Below are 18,634 nucleotides of genomic sequence, written 5' to 3' on the forward strand. Positions count from 1 at the left end.
TGCCTTCAAGTACCATTAAGCATTGCCCAACACAGTCGTACGTTTGTTTCAACAAAACCCATCTTTCATCATGCACGAACTCCACATTACCACTAACTTTGGCCAATTTTGTCATAATTTGTGTGCTCTTAAGTTCGTTTGATTTAGTTGCTTTTACTTTGATCCTGGAGAACAAGCATCTACGTCCACGATTTGTAGAAGCCTCGGCTCCGATTGGTCAGTTCACCCTTGTCCTGTAGCTGCATTGGCTGCAGTGGTATGTGACGTAAGCTGAGGAAACTAACTGCACCGTTTTCCAATTGGTGTTCCCGTTTTTGACGCTAGACTTTTCCAAAATTTTGTGTTATATTCGAGGAACAATACAAATAATAGACACAGCATAAACCAAACGAGCAACTTCGTCCTTCCTTCACCAAGTCTCGTATCAATTCCGCTAGTTTCCACTCTTCTTAACCAAACACAAACAAACCCATTTCCCGCAAATGTCACAGAACCTCCGTTTGTTATTACAATTAACCCGTACATTGATACATCCTCGGTCCACAAACGTCGCTGTTTACAGTTTAGACCAGAGGTCACCCATCGCCGTACCACAACAAAATCGCCCGCTAATCAACACACAGCCCATTTTGTAAGCAAGAGCTGCGTCTTGTAGAGCAGCGCTTAAAAAGGTGTAAAATGCCAGCCAAGACAAACACGCCATAAATGTCACACGAGCACATTGTTAGACAATGTAGGTACTCCTTCGAGCCGTGCTTTTTAAACTTTGAATAAAATTACAATAAATTACGCCGAAGAATCAGATTAACCTGTTTGGATGCGGCCAGAGGATGCGATGTAGTTTCTTGGAGAAGAGTTGGGTTTGTCTTGTTTGCGCGCCAATTTATTCGAGGAAAGAATTTAAGGTGCTCTAAATCCGTACTGAGGACGGGTTAGTTTACTATAGTGATTTACGGAGCGGGGTGTTTATTGTTTTTTCGAACAGTCATTTGTTTGCTGTTACGTCAGCTCACAGATGGGGAGGTGGGCGCTATAAATATGCGCCGGGTATTTTCGGAATCGCACCTTGGATTTTTGTCACTGTTGCGCTGGAAGAGCGAGAAACAATTGAAGCAGGGAGGCAGTGCGCAAGCGCGTGCTGAACTGACATGAAGCTGGCCAATCAGGGGCGAGTTTTCGTAAATGGTAGATTTTGGGAATCGGGACAATTCTTTCGGGGTTTGTTCAATTTTAAAGTACGCAGATTACGCGAAATTATTTCGGAATTACAAGAATTCGCCATGAAGAAGTGGAATTACGTGAATTCGTAGAATTACCAATTAGAACTAGTCAGAATTAACATCAATTTAAGGAGTGAAATTACGTGAATGCCTCTGAATTATTGAATTACAGTGGAATTAATCGAATTAGCATTTCTCTTGCAATTATACTTAAAAAAAAAATTCAAAGACGCCAAGAAAGAATGACGAAAATCGAACCCTCACTGGCTAAAACAGAACCCATAACCTAGAACTGGACGACCGGTTTGAAAAAATTTAAAAATCAAGGTACTCCTAACCGTACCACCTTCCCCCAAGAGCTGCCATCCGAGCCAGCAGACCCCAGCCTCCACCGTCCCTCCCACCAGCACTCTCGATTTCGTCTCTTCACCTCAGCACCATCTACGTCACGCGTCATCCGCGAAACGAGGTGAAGACCTGTCAACTTTCGTTTTGACAAGGGCGAAGCACCGCCACTCTAGACCTTGAGAGCCCCTGGTGCAACCGCCTCTCGCTTCCCACCCCAATCCGGTGAGCGGCTCGGCCTCCCGCGATCGCCAGTTCAGCGCCGATTGACCGTCCAAGAACCATCTCGTAGTACCATCGCGACCGTGGCGACTTTTTGTGCAACGCAAGTACGCGGAGGCGTCGACGACCTGGTGCGTGTTTGTTGATGGTGAGTGAAAATGGTGGGTGCGGAAGAGACGCGCGGCGTCGGCGTCGCGGCGCCCGGGGCGCCAGTTCGCGAGGCGAAGCCCGTGTGCGTGCCCATGTCCACGATGGAAGAGGAGAACCTGAGGGAGCGTCTGCACGTCGCGCAGCTGAGGCAGTGCGCCGAGATCGTCGGCGAGGAACAGAAGTACTCGAGGGACACGTTTAGAAGGCTCTTCCAGGGAAAGGTAGAAATTGAACACTTTTCTCACTCTGGTTTCTTAAAATTCCGGGAGTCCGGGCATTTCTCCGTGTCCGGACTCTAAATAGCGGCCGTAAAATCCGGGCTTGACCTTGTGACGTCACAAACTACCCTAGATCCTATTAGTCGAGAATATCATTTATTTTTTTTGTGAATAGTGCTAAAATTTAAAAATGAAAAATTGGAAGTTTCCTCGTCTCTGCAGCACAGCCAGTTCGCATGGGTGTATTTTTCAGTAAAAATATAATTAAGTATTTGCACGTAGGTTACAAATTTCCAGTTTTAGCTGGTTATTTTCCGTGTTAGATTTCTGAATTCTTTACTTTTTTATATTTAGATAAAGCTTTCCGATTTGTTATTGTTCGATCTGAGTCTAAAAAGCTCAAAAACCCAATCACCCAAAAATAATTTTCGAACCTCCAGCCCTCCAGAACGACCATCTCGCACCGTCTAGCTCCAACCTGCACACTCATCCGCCAAAAATAGCACCTTAAGGTGAAACAATCCGATAGAAAGAAAATTGTGTGTATCAACAGCATCGAAAATACTTTAAGTTTATTTAAACTGGAGGTTAAGTTTACGGAGATAAATCGGGCGAATTTATTATCGCGGGTCGAAAAGGGAACTTTTGTATTACGCTGCAGGAAACGCATTGCAGGAAAATTTACGCACTGCTCCTGCGCTGGGTGGTCCTGCGACATCGGCGCGGTTACGCCTTTTGGTTTTATTCGGGAGGCCGCGCTTAATCAGGGCCCGGAGCCATGGCGATGTTATCTAGGAGGTTGCGCCGATTTTGGACAGCCCTGTTATTAAGCGCATGCCAGAGAAACGCAGGTGGGTCGTCCAGGGCCGAAATTAATATTTGTGGCGACTTCGACACTGTTTGAAATGTAAAAATTAGTGTTATCGTCTGGTGGAAACGAAAAGAACGGAAACGGGATATTTTGACGTTTTTTTACTGCGTCTGCAAACACAGCTGGTTGTTTTGTTTCACAACGTAACTACTATATACTGATTTAATTAAATTAAAGTTTGAGGGGTCTTTGTTGCTCCCTGGAGCCGGCCCTGCGGGCGCGAAGACGTGCACGTCGCCTATAATTTTGTTGTTGAGATAAAGATGTTGTCTTGTGAGCCAGTTTGACGGTTGGTAATAAAGTGGTCACAACGCGGCTCTTGTTGCAATTTTGATGGTGATTTGGCAGTTAAGCTGGTATTTTTGGGTAATTGAAAAGTTGAGTGTGTTATTATTGGTAAGAGGATATTCGGAGGTTGGATAAACTTGTCCTGACACACTCAGGGAACTGGTATTTCGGATTTGTGTTAACAGTTCAAAAATTACCAAAATTCGTTGGAAATTTAGTGGGTGAAATTAGAAAAATAATAGACGAATTGTTCTGAAACGTTCAGTTGTTTTCCTAGCGATTTTTAAAGTTTATCCGGTTTAAAATGTCTACAATTTTTTTTATAAAGGTTACCGATGACAACACATTTTTTAATATTTTGCCTTAAAAAAATAATAATAAATTATTCAACATTTCGTGGATTCTACAGCTATTTAAAATCAAATAACCTTTGAGACTACAAAGTTTGATAAACACGGTAAAAAAATTGTAACCTTCGAATAGTTATTGTAAAGAAGAAACAATCTTGGAGGTTGGAGATTTCGTAATATTAAAAAAAAATCTGAAATTCTAAGCAATTTACAAGCCAGAACGATATTTTTAGGATTTTAAAACTTCAAAGTTTAAAAACGTATTTTTTCCAAGGTTGTAGCGTTCGTCAAAATTTTCTTTAGATTTTAAAATTTTTTGGTCCTTTGGATTTTTATAAACAGTCTGTATATTTTTTAGTTACGGTATTTTGATCTTTGAGGTAATGAAATAATGTAGATTTCCAGTAATTTCATATTTTAAATTTTTATGTTATTCTTTAGAATTTTTGGAAAATGCTTAGTGTCAAAAATTGCTAAAAATTTAAAAATCTCTTAGAGATTTGTTTTCATTATTGGGCCGTTTATTTTTAGCATCATTATTTAAATCTCCTAGAGATTTAAGAATTCCCTACTATTTTCAATACTTAAGTAGAAGAGTTACTTAATTTTTTTTTAAGCATTCAAGATATTTTTCTAAGATTTTCAAAATTCATCCAGTTCAAAATTTAGTTTAGGAAATCCTTTATAGCTCCGAAATGACTGGAAGTGAAAAATATGCGAATTCCGAAAAAAAACTGATCGAACGTTATTTCGACAGAATTTCCCAAATTCTGCTCCTTTGAAAAATTATGAAATTTGATTTTGTGAAATTTTACTTTTTTGTGATAACCTCTATGGAGTAAAAACAATGTAGAAAGTACTAGTCACAGTCTAGGAGAAAAAAAATCTTCTTAAAAAAAAGAGTGTTGGGTCCACTAGAATGTTTCACATTCTTTAAAAAAAAGACTCTTGGGAACCCCGAGAAGGTTTCACATTATCAAAAAAAGATAGTTGGGACCCCCGAGAAGGTTTCACTTTTTTTCAAAAAATGCATTTGGGGCCCCTGTGAAGGTTTCGCCTTCTTCAAAAAAAGACACTTGGGAACCCTGAGAAGGTTTCAACTTCTTAAAAAAAGACACTTAGGGCCCCAGAGAAGGTTTCACATTCTTAAAAAAGGACAGTTAGGACCCTGGAGAAGGTTTTACATTAATAAAAGACAATTGGGACCCTCGAGAAGCATTCACATTCTTAAAAAGTACATTTAGGGCCCCCGAGAAGGTTTTACATTTTTAAAAAAGACAATTGGGACCCCCGAGAAGGTTCTCCATTATTAAGAAAAGACACTTGGGACCCCCGAGAAGGTTTCGCATTCTTAAAAAAAAGACAGTTGGGGCCCTCTAGAAGGTTTCATATTTTTAAAAAAGACATTTGGCGCCCCCGAGAAGGTTTTACATTTAAAAAAAAGACAGTTGGGAACCCTGAGAAGGTTTCAACTTCTTAAAAAAAGACACTTAGGGCCCCCGAGAAGGTTTCACATTCTTAAAAATTACATTTGGGGCCCCGACAAGGTTTTACATTTTAAAAAACACGATAATTGGGACCCCTGAGAAGGTTTCACATTATTTAAAAAAAAACATTCGGGGCGCCGGAGAAGGTTTTACATAAAAAAAAACATTTGGGACCCCCGAGAAGTTTTCACATTCTTAAGAAAATGCATTGGAGCCCCTGAGAAGGTTTTACATTTTCAAAAAAGACAGTTGGGACCCTTGAGAAGGTTTTAGACTTTTGTAAAAAAAGACAACTGGGAGCCCTGAGAAGGTTTCACATTATTAAAAAAAAAACATTTGGGGTCCCGAGGTTTTATATTAGAAAAAGACAGTTGGGACCCCCGAGAAGGTTTTATTTTCTTTTAAAAAAAGACAGATGGTGCTACTGAGAAGGTTTCGCATTCTTTAAAAAAAAGACAGTTGGGGCCCTCGAGAAGGTTTCATATTCTTAAAAAAGACATTTGGTGCCCCCGAGAAGGTTTTACATTAAAAAAAAAAAACAGTTGAGACCCTCGAGAAGGTTTCACATTCTTAAAAATTACATTTGGGGCCCCGACAAGGTTTCATATTTTTAAAAAAGACAATTGGGACCCCCGAGAAGGTTTCCCATTATTAAGAAAAGACACTTCTGGCTCCCAAGAAGGTTTCATATTATTTATTATTTTAGCAAAAGTTTGGTTGCTAACCTATTAAATGTTATTTAACCATCTACATGACATTTATAATATACATACAAAATTTGACAAAAATCGGTCCAGCAGTTTCGGAAATTACGTGTCGAATACGAGAAAGAGAGAAAGCGAGAGACAGAGAGAGACGGAAACGTCAAGAAAATATAAAAGTGCCCATTCGTCCGATGGACCCTATTATCTACAATACTTCCTTAGCCTACGCTCCGGAAGTAAAAAGGAAAAATAATGATAAATATAAAATCGAAAAATTTGGAACTTTGGAACGTTGTAATACTTTGAAAATAAAATTTCTATCAAATTTTAAAATTTAAAACTTCCAAAAAGTGGAGTCGCGAGTTTAGCCCGAATACGTTTTCACGGGTTTTATTATTATTATTATTATTTTTAATTTTAGGCTGTTCAGACTGTGCTCAAAATATTTTGAAATTTTCTGTGTTTCGAGAACTTCCAAAAGATTCAGGAAGTTTCAAGGTTTGTAGAATGTTTGATTTAAAAAGTTGGAGTTAAACAAATTTTTTGGACTTTTCAAAGCTTCCATTAAAAATAGCACAATCTCAAATTTTTTGTAATTAAAATAAACATGTTTTTCAAAATTCAGGTAATCTTCATCATTCAAAAATAGAACTTTCGTAAGCAACCTAATAATTTGGAGTCAACTTGTTGAAAATGCTGGCTGTGCGTGCCACTAGACAGTCTAATTTTTTTTCCAAAGCCCGCGGAATTTCCATAAACAAGAAAAATGTGCGTCGATTCGACGTTAAAATTTATTTATACCTCGCTAAAAAAAGAATGAAAACATATATCGCCTTGTGAGTATAATTCACTGCGGGTCTTTTTTGCGACATTCCCGCAATAAGAGCCTTCAACTTCTTAATCAGTCCATTAAAGATCACCACTTTATTAAAACCCATCACCATAATTTATACCACGCCGCCAATACGTTATTATTTATTACCCCTACATGTCCCTCTTCTCACTTGAATAAAACATTAGAAATAAATAATACCCCGTCGTACCTTGTAGATTTAAGAGCATGTTCGTCTTAATTAATTAAAGATTTAATGAGCGCTGCATAGGTACTGACGTTGTGCAACGGTTTCAAGATTATCAGGTTTTGGGCTAGAATTACGCAAAGAGAATTTTGGTCTTCGGTGGTGGTGAGCGAAGCTGCGGTGGCCGGGCTTCATTACAATTAGTCGTGCTTTTAAGATTACTGCCGACGGGGAATTCTGAAAGCGTTTACACCAATTATGGTATTAATGAGCGCGATTTTAATTCAGAGATAACGTCGACAAATTTAGGTTGGTGCAAACGAGCTGTTATGAAGGTCTCGACGACCCTGGACAAATTTACGCTAAAAGCCTTAAGTTCGGTTTATCATTTTCGACGAAAATCGTAGCTGGTTCGGACTTTAAGCGCTCTTGACGTATATTGTTGTTTAATGGTAATCGAAAGAGCTCCTCCTGCGCTCCGGCCATATCCCACCCGGAATTCCAATATCCATGAATTAATAATTAGTTTCGATTATTTTTAAAGGCCCCTCGGTCCTGCGTGATTTATCGCCACTGCCAGTCATGCGAGATCGTTGCCCGAGTTGCTTGTTTAAGCATTTCCCTTTGCACTTCGACACGTGACTGAAATAGTCGCGCCGAATACCGCTCGAGCCTCGAATTCGCGCGAATAATTATCCCGAAGTGACAGGTGAATTAACGACTGTCTATTCTGCGGCTCTCTTCACGTCCGACTCGGAGTTATTAATTTTTGGGGTTCGATCCAGCGGAGTCGCGCCTTTTTTCGTTCGCTTTCGCTGGATTAACGGTGTTTATCTTGTCCGAATATGTACAGTGCGCTTTCAGGTTGTTGCTGGCGCGATTTATTCGCAACAATTTGTAATTGCCGTCAGAACCATTATTCACCGAGATACACCGGTCGAGTCCGAGAAACGCAAATTAATTTATCACGCGCGAACATCCCATTCCGCTTAAAACGCGAAACAATAAAATAAATTATGGCTGGGATGAATGCGGCGGGTGATTCAGAGAGGCGAAAGTAGGAGGCGGCGAAGTACGTAAGAGGGAATTGTTTTTTGTGGGTTTTCGGGAAGTGGTTTGATTTATAGCTGAGTTCGGGTTCAAGAGCGTGATTTCATTCATGTGCTTTATTATTATCACATTGCAGCCACTAAGTCTAATGTAAGCCACAGGTACTAGAAAATATCATATTTAAAAGTTACTCTTGCATGCTGCTCTTAAAAATGGAAGTCTGGAATTTTGAAGAAAGTTTCCTTGTCTTGTAATACGGCTTCCATACAATGCAACAATATTCCATTCTTGACCTTTAGTAAGGTCAAGAATGGAATATTGTTGCATTGTATGGAAGCCGTATTACCAAAAATATATTGACTTGTTAGAGAATGTCTTGCGCAAATTTGCAAAGTATTTATTTTTAAAAATGTATAATAGGTATCCAAGCAGACATTGTGATCAATCTAGCTTATTGTCTATTGTCAATGAACAACCTTTAATAAGAAGAAGAAATGCAGCTAGTTTAATTTTTCTACAAAAACTCACTTTAGGTCAGATATGTTGTCAGGAGCTTCTCCATGAAATCAAATTCAACATCCCAAGACAAATTAGCCGATGTCCAAAGTTATTTTATTTTGCTATACCCAATACTTTTCATCATTATAACTGTCCATTGATATATGCTTTTCGCTTATATAATTCCGTTTGTGATGGTCGTCTAGATATATTTTTTCATAATTTTAGTAAAGCTAATGTAAGGAAACAATTGTTGGAATTGAATCATGTGTAAGTGTACCAATGTTGTGAGCATTATGTGTTTATTGTATATTTAATATTGTTTATGTGTTTATTGTAAATTTAATATTGTTCCTGTGGTTGTATCCACTATGGACTATATATTAGTCTGCTGGATAAATAAATATATTATTATTATTATTATTATTATTATAAACGTCGAAAAATGTATGGAATTAAATTAAATCGGATTGCTCTTTTTTAAAATCTGGTTGATACAACTAAATTCTAAAATTAAATATTTTTTTGATGAAAATCCAAGAGAGAAAAAAATAAATAAAAACTAAAAGCGCCAAACTTACGAAAAGATTTTGAATGACACAATTTAAGGAAATTTTGTGAACAAAAATCAAAATCAAAAATGTAAGGACCCAAATAGACGGGAAAATTTTAAAACGTCCACCAAGCCTTTCGATCTTTGTTAATTTTAAGCCTAAACGTCTTTTTTCAAGAATTTAGATCTTCAAAAGTTAAACAAAAATTAATTATCTCAACTGATATTACTGAATATGAAAAGTTCAAAATTTAGCTTCTAAGGAATATTTTTCCGATCTTCGTGGTATGAATTAGAAAATATCAATCCTTAAAAACCTTAATGTCCATAAGAATATTAATATTCTGACATTTCCAAAATTCTTAAAATTAAATATTTTCTTGGTGAAAATCCAAGATAGAAAAAAATAAATAAAAGCTAAAAGCGGTAAACTTACGAAGGATTTTGAACTAGAAACATATTTTTATATATTTTTAAAATTTTGAATGGAACAATTTAAGAAAATTTTGTGAACAAAAAATCAAAATCAAAATTTTTTTGGAAACATCCCCTAAGTGTTAATTTTAAATCTAAAGAGAAGAAAGTTAGAATTGATGAAATCGTCCCTGCAAAAGTGAATGTGATTATAGCCGTGGAAACTAAATATGTATATATATATATATATAGTTTAGGAATAAAAAAATTTGGATTTTATAATTTTTCGTTTATTCATTTCTTTCATTTTCAAGATTTCGTTTTTCCCATTTTGCAGTTTTCCGATTTTGAAATTTTTTAAATTTTAATCTTTTGATTTTTCCATTTTTCGTTTCTTCAATTTTTCAAGATTTCCAATTTTTTGATTTTTGAAAGTTTTCATTTTAATTTTTTCGCTCTTTCATTTTTGATTTTTCAATTATAATTTTTAATGTTGTTAGGAAAGTCAAATTTTTATTTTTTATATTACATGATTTGCATAACGGTAATAGCTTAATATTTAATTACATTTTTTATTGAATTAAATATCTGCGGTTATATTTTTTCAAAAAACCTAGAGTCTGGTTAATTTTGCGGTCTAGTGTAGAAAAATTGTAAATCAAAAATTGAAAAATCGAGAACCTAAAAAATCTAAAATCGAAGAATAGAAAAATTAAAATTCAAAAACTCAAAGAAAAAATTGCACATCGAAGAATTAAAGAGATCAAAAATGGAAAAATCGGAAAACTGAAAAATTTTTAAATAAAAACTCGAAGATATGCATATCGTAAAGAAACAAAAAAAAATGAAAAATCGAAAAATTGAAGAAATGAAAAATTGGAAAAGTTTAAAAATTCAGGTCAGAGGTGTATTTTTTTATTATTCCATACTTATTGTAATCTGTAAATAATTGCACTCTTGTGTCTTGTCTGTTTGCAGTCTATCCAGATTTTTATTAGACAGGTAATCTTCTAAACTACTGGACCGATTGTTTTCAAATTTTATGTGCAACTAAAAAAAATAATGAATGGGCCGTTTTGTTATACATATATTGATTAAATCAAGAACTTCATTCTTGTTTTAACTTATAAAAGTTATCATAGAAAAAAAAATCAAATCTTATAATTTTTCGAAAAATCTGGATATATATTACCTTCGACCAAATTTTTATTTTCCATTTTCTTTAATTTTTCAATTTTTCCATTTTTCGGTGTTTCGATTTTATAATATTTCGTTTTTGTAACTTTAATTTTTACAATTCTTAATTTCTGACTTCCAAATTTCTCATTTTTTCTATTTTCCATTTTTTGATTTTTCAGTTTTCCGATTTTAATTATTCGATTTTTCAGTTTTTCGTTTCCCCAATTTTTCAAATTCTTGAATTTCATGTTTCATTTTTCCAATTTCTTAATTTTCATTTTCCCGATTTTATATCACAATTTTCCAGTTATTTAACTGACCAATTTTTAATTTTTAATTTTGCAATTTTTGGATTTCTCAAATATCCTATATTCGGATTTTTTTCATTTTAAATATTTCGATTTTACAATATTTCGTTTTTTTCGAGTTCGGCGTTCTTCTATTTCTAAGTTTCTCAATTATTTTTTACGTTTCAATTTTTCAATTTTTCGTTTCTTCGAAAGTTCTTGATTTCCAATTTTTAGATTTTTCGTTTTATGCTTTTTCGTTTTCTCATTTTTGATTTTTCAATTTTACAGTTTTGCAGTTTTTCCATTTTCTTTGTTCGAAAAGTTGAAGAATCGAAAAATTAAACATTGAAAAACTAAAAAATCAGCAAAAATCGCAAAACCGAAAAACTGGCAAAACGAAAAATTGCAAAATGGAAAAAGATGAAATTTAGAATTGAAGAAACGAAAAATCAAAAATCGTAAAATTATAACTATTAGATACATATTTAAAATGAAAACTAGAAAGATTGTAAATTAAAAAGTCGAGAATCTGAAAAATCTAAAAGCGAAAAAACGAAAAATTGAATAATCAAAAAGTTGAAACATCAATTTTTACAATTTTACAATTTCTCGAATGAACCGAAAAATAGAAAGAAAAAAAAATTAATCGAATCGAAAAATTGGAAAACCCAAGAAAAATGCTAATAAAATAGAAAAATTATAGAATCGTCAAAATTGTACAGCAGAAAACTGTAATATTGAAAGATCGAAAAAATGACAAATTAAAACCTGAAAAATTGAAAAACGGAATAAATGAAAAAGTTATAAAATCATAAAATTGAAAGTGTTGGAATTTAAAAAAATTTAATTATTGTTAGATACATACGAGCAAAAACTAGGAAAATTTTGTAATTTTTCTATTTTTTTGATTCGGAAAGTTGAAGAATCGAAAAATTTAAAATCGAAAAACTAAAAAATCAGAAAAAACTGAAAAATCGATGAAGTAGAACATCAAAAAATTGCAAAATCGAAGAACTGCAGAAACGAAAAATCAAAACATTGAGAAACTAAAAATTTGAGAAATGTTTGTATTGATGAGGCTGATACGTGTTTAAACTCCATATTAATTTTAATAATAATGAAAAAACTTTCAGAGTTTAAAAATATATATTTGTAGTCACTGCTACACTGTTTCAGTTTCTCTTCTGCCTGAAGACGGTACTGTGTAACGTGTAGCAGTGACTACAAATATATATTTTTAAACTCTGAAAGTTTTTTCATTATTATTAAAATTAAATTTGAGAAACTTAAAAATCGAAAAAATTAATGTAATCCAAAATCGTAACATCGAAAAATTTTAGGATCGTCAAAATTGTAAAGTCGAAAAACTGTTACATTGAAAGATCGAAATACTAAAAAATTAAAAATCGAGAAATTGAAAAATCAAGTAAATAAAAAAGTTTTAAAATCCAATAATTGGAAAATGTAAAAATTCTAAAATCGTAAAACTGAAAGAGTAAAATATTTTAAAAATCATTGTTACTTATTTTAAAAAAAAAACTAGAAAAATTGCAAATCAAAAATTGAAAACTCGAGAACCTGAATAATCTAAATCGAAAAAATGAAAAATTAAAAAATCAAAAATTGGAAACCGAAAAATCGCAGATCGAAAAATTGGAAAAGAAAAATTAGAAAATCCGAACATTGAAACACCGAAAAATTTTAAAAATAAAGAAAATAAAAAACTCTTATAAAAAATTACAAATCGAAGAACTGTTGAAAAATCTAAAAACTGGAAAATTAAAAATTGAAAACTCCTGAAACTGCATGTCGAACATTGCAAAATCTTAAACTGAAACATTCAAAAGTTAAAAAATTGGAAAACCGAAAAATGAAAACTCGAAAAAATGCATATCGTAAAATAGAAGAATCAAAAAAATGGAAAATCGAAAAATTGCAAACTGAAAAATTGAAGAAACGAGTAATTGAAAAATTTAAATTGAAAAAATCGATTTTTATGTGTCTCAATTTTTAATCTTTTGATTTTTCAATTTTTCGTTTCTTCAATTTTTCAAGATTTCCAATTGTTACATTTTTGAAATTTTTCGCTTTTTGTTTTTGATTTTTCAATTATAATATAGCAATTTTTCTATTACTTTGATACGAAAAGTTGAAGAATCAGAAAATTAAAAATCGAAAAACTTAGAAATCAGAAACAATTGCAAAATCGGAAAAGTAGAAAATCGAAAAATTGCAAAACAAAAAAGTAGAACATTGAAAAATTGCAAATCGAAGAGCTGCAGAAAGAACAAATTAAAACATTGAAAAACAAAAAATTTCAGAAACTTAAAAATCGAAACATTGAAAAATCAAATAAATGAAAAGGTTTTAAAATTGCAAAATATAAAAATTCTAAAATCGTAAAAATGAAAACAAGAACAATTGCAAATCAGAAATTGAAGAAGCCAAAAATTAAAGAATCAGAAAATTGAAAAATTAAAAATGAAAACTCGAAAAATTGATGAAACGAAACCCTGCCAAAATAATTTTATTAATTTTAGTCTGGACATTTATTTTTTTTAAGTTTTTTTGTGCTTAAAAAATAAAAAATTAAACTAAATATCTTGTGTAATATCTTTCCAAGATACAAGTTTTGAAATTTGATAACCATGAAAGTTAGAATTGAAGAAATCGTACCTGTAAAAGTGCATGTAATTTTAGCCATGGAAACTAAATATATGTTTTAGGAATTTAAAAAAAAAAGGATAAAGCGTTAGACATTTCAGAAACCTTGAGGCTCTAGCCGGTTCGAAGCAACACTAAATGTATAAAATTAAATTTAGGTCAAGCGCAACCTGTGTCTTAGGAACAGGAAAAATGCTTTAAGAAACCTCAGTTGGAATGTAACACGAATATTCTAGAAGTCGCAAATCTTTTAAAAACGCTAAAAAGTTTACGAAAGTGTGAAACGATTTAGACTGAAACAACCTACTTAAATCTATCACAACCTTTTAATTATTTTTGTTTGTACAAAATGTGTTGATGTGGGTGTTTTAATAAAAAAAATCTATTCCTGGCGTCCTTATCTCCGCGCGAATCGCACATACCCATTGTCCTGCTTAAGGACCCCCACTTTCGGCCCAGCTCGTCATTTTTCACCGTGTCAGTGAGTAATGCCCCCGATCCCGGCACCATTTGCATCAATGCAGATATGCATCGCTGCAGTTCGCTTGTCTTTTTCGCGTTATTAGTCAGCCGCGAAATCGTGAAGATGCAGACGATACAAACGTTTTGCAATTATAACCTTATTTGTTAAAACGTCAAGATATCAATTATGTAATAATTAACTCGTCTTGACCTTCTCGAGCTCCCTTTACTCTCGCGTCATGATGTTGATGGGAGATAATTAATTTAATTGGTATAGTTGCATCTACGGTCTACGGGACTCGTAATGATAATGAAGTACTCGACTTTCTCGCCGTAGCCTCAAATCGGAAACAATGAGCCTGCTTTGTTTGATCAATTGTAACTGTTGTACTTTTAACAGGAATTTATTAGACTGTTATTCTCGCGATTGTTTACAAAGACAACACTTTTGTTTGGTGAAGCGTGTCTTCACATATTGACACAACACTGCCTGTTATTTGGAGAATCAATAACGCGCAGATAGGATCGACGCTAAAAGTCGTTAGTGGGCCTCGAGCATAAAAGAGTAATTGTTTAAATTTGAAAAGAACGTTTAATGGGGAAACGATGCTTTTGTGGCGGTCATAAAAGGTGTCAATTTGACAACAATGCGGTCGTGAGTTGTTTGGAGAACAATTTGTTCTTTGGAGGCTCGAATTATCCGCAAACATTTAAAACGACAAACGCGAAATACGGAAAAAAGCTTGTATACACGGAACATATTTTTTTTGTTTTGAGTTTTATAGTCGTTTTGGACCTGTTTGACACTATTTAAATTTAAATCACCTTTTTGCTCTAAATTTAAATCACCTTTTTGAGTTAAATTTATTTTATTTATTTATGGTTGCATTTAAATTAACGAATTTTAATGATTTTTTTCTGTGTTTGTGGGAAATGTGTCCACTTTGGTTTCAAATGTTGCCTCGAATCTTAGATGTTTCAGAATTATAGGATATTCGGTGTTTTTTTTTTAATTTTTGCTCTAATTTCCATCCTCTCTAAATTCTGTCTTAATTTTCAGGTCAGATGTTTAATTTTCTTATTACTTCCTAATTATTGTATTAAGTCCATGGGCCGACTTTTACAGTACAAAGAAATAGGTCCTCCGTTTCCGTCTGTGTGCCTATCTGTCTACATATCTGTCCAAGAACTTCTTTACATTTACCTAGAAAAATAAAATTCGCAGTCAAATCTTATAATTTTTCGAAAAATATGGATTTATTCAACTTCGATCAATTTTTTGATGTCACAATTTTTTCCATTTTTTTTAATTTTTCAATTATTCCATTTTTTAATGTTTTGGTTTCATAATTTTTCGTTCTTGCAGCTTTAATTTTACAATTTCTCGACTTATTATTTTTTGATTTTCAGGTTTCCGATTTTTAATTATTCGATTTTTCAATTTTTCGTTTCCTCAATTTTTCAAGTTCTTGATTCCCAATATTTAAATTTTTTAAAGTATTCGTTGTATGCTTTTTCATTTTCTCATTTTTGATTTTTCAATTTTACAGTTTTTCAGTTTTTACATTTTTTTGGTTCTAATAGTTGAAGAATCGAAAAATTAAAAAGCAAAAAACTAACAAATCTGACAAAATTGCAAAATCGAAAAAATTCATGAACCGAAAAATTGGAAAAAAAATTGGTCTAAAGAGTTTAGACAGTACTTCCCTCGCTGTCGGAAACGTGACGACTGCATGTCTATTATGTTTTTTTCGCAGTAGATTTCATTTTTTTTTGAGTCACCCGGTATATGCAAATTCAAAAAATATAAATGGAATGATAAATTACAAGTACAGACTCATCATATTTTGTATATTCTAGATAGGATTTATTCGGCAAACTTTTGAGTCATCAGTTTTTTGGAGAAGATAACCAAATATATTTTGACTAAAAATTTATTATGCTCTTTATAACCTTAAAAGATTTGCAAAATTTCAAAACATTCGGTTCTGGAGTTTCTGATTAAATCAATAAAATACATTTACCCATTCATTAATTTTTTTTTGGGTCACCCTGTATATGCAAATCCAAAAACTATGAATGAAATGATAAATCACAAGAAAAGACTCATCATATTTTGTACATTTTAGATAGGATTTATCCAGTAAAATTTTGTGGTGACGTCATAAATTTTTTAGGGGGGATGAGCAAATACATTTTGATCAAAAACTTACCATGCTTGTGATAACTTTAAAACATCTTCAAGATTTCAAAGCATTCGGTTTTGTAGTTCCTGAGTAAATCAATTAAATAGGGGTCATGAAAGATCGAGAAAACGTAAAAGTAGAGAGTCGGCCGACGGACTCGATTACAATACTTCCTTTGCTTACGCTCGGGAAGTAAAAAGAACGATTAACTGAAAATTTGGAAAATCCAAAAATTGTGAAATAGAAAAATTATGGAATCGTCAAAATTGTGAAGTCGAAAAACTGTAACATTGAAAGGTCGAAAAATTGAAAAAATAAAAATCGAAAAATTGAAAAATCGAATAAAAAAGTTTTAAAATCCATTAATTGAAAAATGCAAAAATTCTAAAATGATTAAATTGAAAAATTTGTTAAAATTTTAATAATTATTAAATACAAGAATTATAAATCAATAATTGAAGGAAAGATAAACTGAAAAATGAGAACTTCAAAAACATTGAAAAAACGAAAAATTGCAAATTCAAAAATTGAAAAATTTCACATTGAAAAAATAAAAAGTAGAAAATCAGAACATTGAAAAATCGAAAAATTTTAAAAATAAAGAAAATAAAATAATAAACCGAAACGAAAAATTGCAAATCGAAAAACTGAAGAAACGAAAGATTGAAAAATTTAAAAACTAAATTAAAGATTGAAAACTCCTGGAATTTCACATAGGAAAATAGCATATTCTAAAAATTGGCACATCCAAAAGTTGGAAAATCGGAAAATCGAAAAATTTTAACATGGAAACTCGAAGAGATGCATATCGTAAAAGTGAAGACACAAAAAAATTTGCCTTTTTTGTTTTAAGAGTTGTAGACTTCTTTTCACAACATGAAACTTAAAACATATTTGGAAAATTTCAAGAATTCTATATTGAAGTTAAGAAGGTAAAATAATCTTCTAAACCTCACTGAGATTTCGAAAATATTTAAAAATGTGAATAGAATCTTCAGCGCAGATGCTGGTCCTGTCTGGCACTGCGATAGCTTTTGATGTGTTTGTGTACAAAAAAAATGTTATTTTGTAAATTCTAAATTATTATCAGTGCTGTTGTACTCGTAATAACTGCAACCGTTTTTCAAAATCGCCCAATAAAGTATGGCAATTTAAAAAATAAATAAATAAAAAAATTCGGATTTCAAACCGAATTTTTTTGAAAATATTGTTCCTTGACCCTAAACATGCCTCAAGATCTATAATTTTTAGACGAATTGAAACGATTTAGAGAGAGCCAGTGCCCCATCGCCCACCCCTGCATCGCTCCGCTCCCATTCTCCCTCCACCTCGTCCTCCTTTGTATCGAGTCGTCCGTCTAATGATGGCGTTTAGCCTCTCAAAGGCCGACACGTCTGCATTCTTGGCGTGCACCTCACGAAAATGGTCCGTTTCATTAGAAAAGTAATTGTAAATCTCTGTGGGAGTCCCGCTCGTCCGATCCTTAATGATGATTTAACATTTCGAGCGTAATGAATATCATCACCTAGCATTAGAGCTTATCCTCTTCGGCTACCGGACGGACGATCACTTCGGAAATCGAGTAATTAACCCAGTTGGGCTAATTATCCAGCGCTAGGGCGTGGTCGCCGTCTCCACGAGGACCATTCGCACCTGACGCTTAATTCGGCAATAAGTCATCCTCGGACGGTGGCTCTTTATGTGTGTTTTGCGTGCGAGCCGATTAATTTGATGAAATCAACTCGCTGGTTCTTAAATTAATATTATGTTAAACAATCCAGCTGGACGCACAACGTCACGCAGATTTATTTCGATGGAGGTCGTAAATTTCGCGGGTAATGAAAGGAAGCGGCGACGGCATTTCGTATTCGCGTCAGGGCTCGAGGAGCATTCGCTCCGTCGATTTCGATCAGAGATGGAATGGACGAAGATCACGCGAGCCAATTACGGACGGACGGACGGACGAAACGACGGAATAAATTTCAGTGAAGAGGGAGGATGGAGTTGACTTCGGGTCGGAATGGTGATGGGTTTGAGGCCTTTTACGCAATTGTCGCTTCAGTGTTTTAATGACAACCTTCTGCTTCAATTTTATATTTGGGTGTTCGAAGGAGGTTCATTTTTGCGGTTTTAAACCTTCAGTTAACTGTAATTGCGAAGAGTTGCAATTGTTTGGAATTTCCAATAAGTTCTCGAAATCAAAATATTGCAACCACTGCCCTGGAGAGTTTCAAAAATTGTAAACACTTCTCATAATTCATCAAACTTGACCACTTTTATTTGTTTTTTTGACTTGAATTTTTCTATTCTTCGATTTTTCATTTTGTTTTGGTTTCTTCAGTTTTTCAATTTTCCATTTTTCGTTTCTTCAGTTTTTCGATAAGCGCTTTTTAAATTTTTAGTTTTTGTTTCTTCAATTTTAGATTTCGCAATTTTTTCGACTTAAAATTTCTCGAGTTTTCAA

At 33.4% G+C, this 18,634-nt stretch overlaps 1 protein-coding gene across 6 annotated transcripts in view; it reads left to right on the forward strand.

Moving 5' to 3' along the window:
- The first annotated feature begins 1,803 nt into the window (after nt 1-1,803).
- The window catches only part of LOC135126357 (NADPH oxidase 5), a 99,066-nt gene continuing 82,235 nt past the window's right edge, over nt 1,804-18,634 (forward strand). For 5 of the 6 annotated variants that reach the window (XM_064052349.1, XM_064052352.1, XM_064052350.1 and 2 more), the window contains exon 1: nt 1,804-2,158. In XM_064052349.1, the coding sequence (XP_063908419.1) occupies nt 1,946-2,158 (213 nt within the window). In that variant the 5' untranslated portion in view covers nt 1,804-1,945. The remainder of the gene's footprint in view (nt 2,159-18,634) is intronic. The other variant, XM_064052351.1, reaches the window with a different exon arrangement.

Source organism: Zophobas morio, unplaced genomic scaffold (assembly GCF_036711695.1).
Source record: "Zophobas morio isolate AGI-343-1 ecotype UQ-CSIRO unplaced genomic scaffold, CSIRO_AGI_Zmor_V1 ptg000010l, whole genome shotgun sequence".
Taxonomy (NCBI): domain Eukaryota; kingdom Metazoa; phylum Arthropoda; class Insecta; order Coleoptera; family Tenebrionidae; genus Zophobas; species Zophobas morio.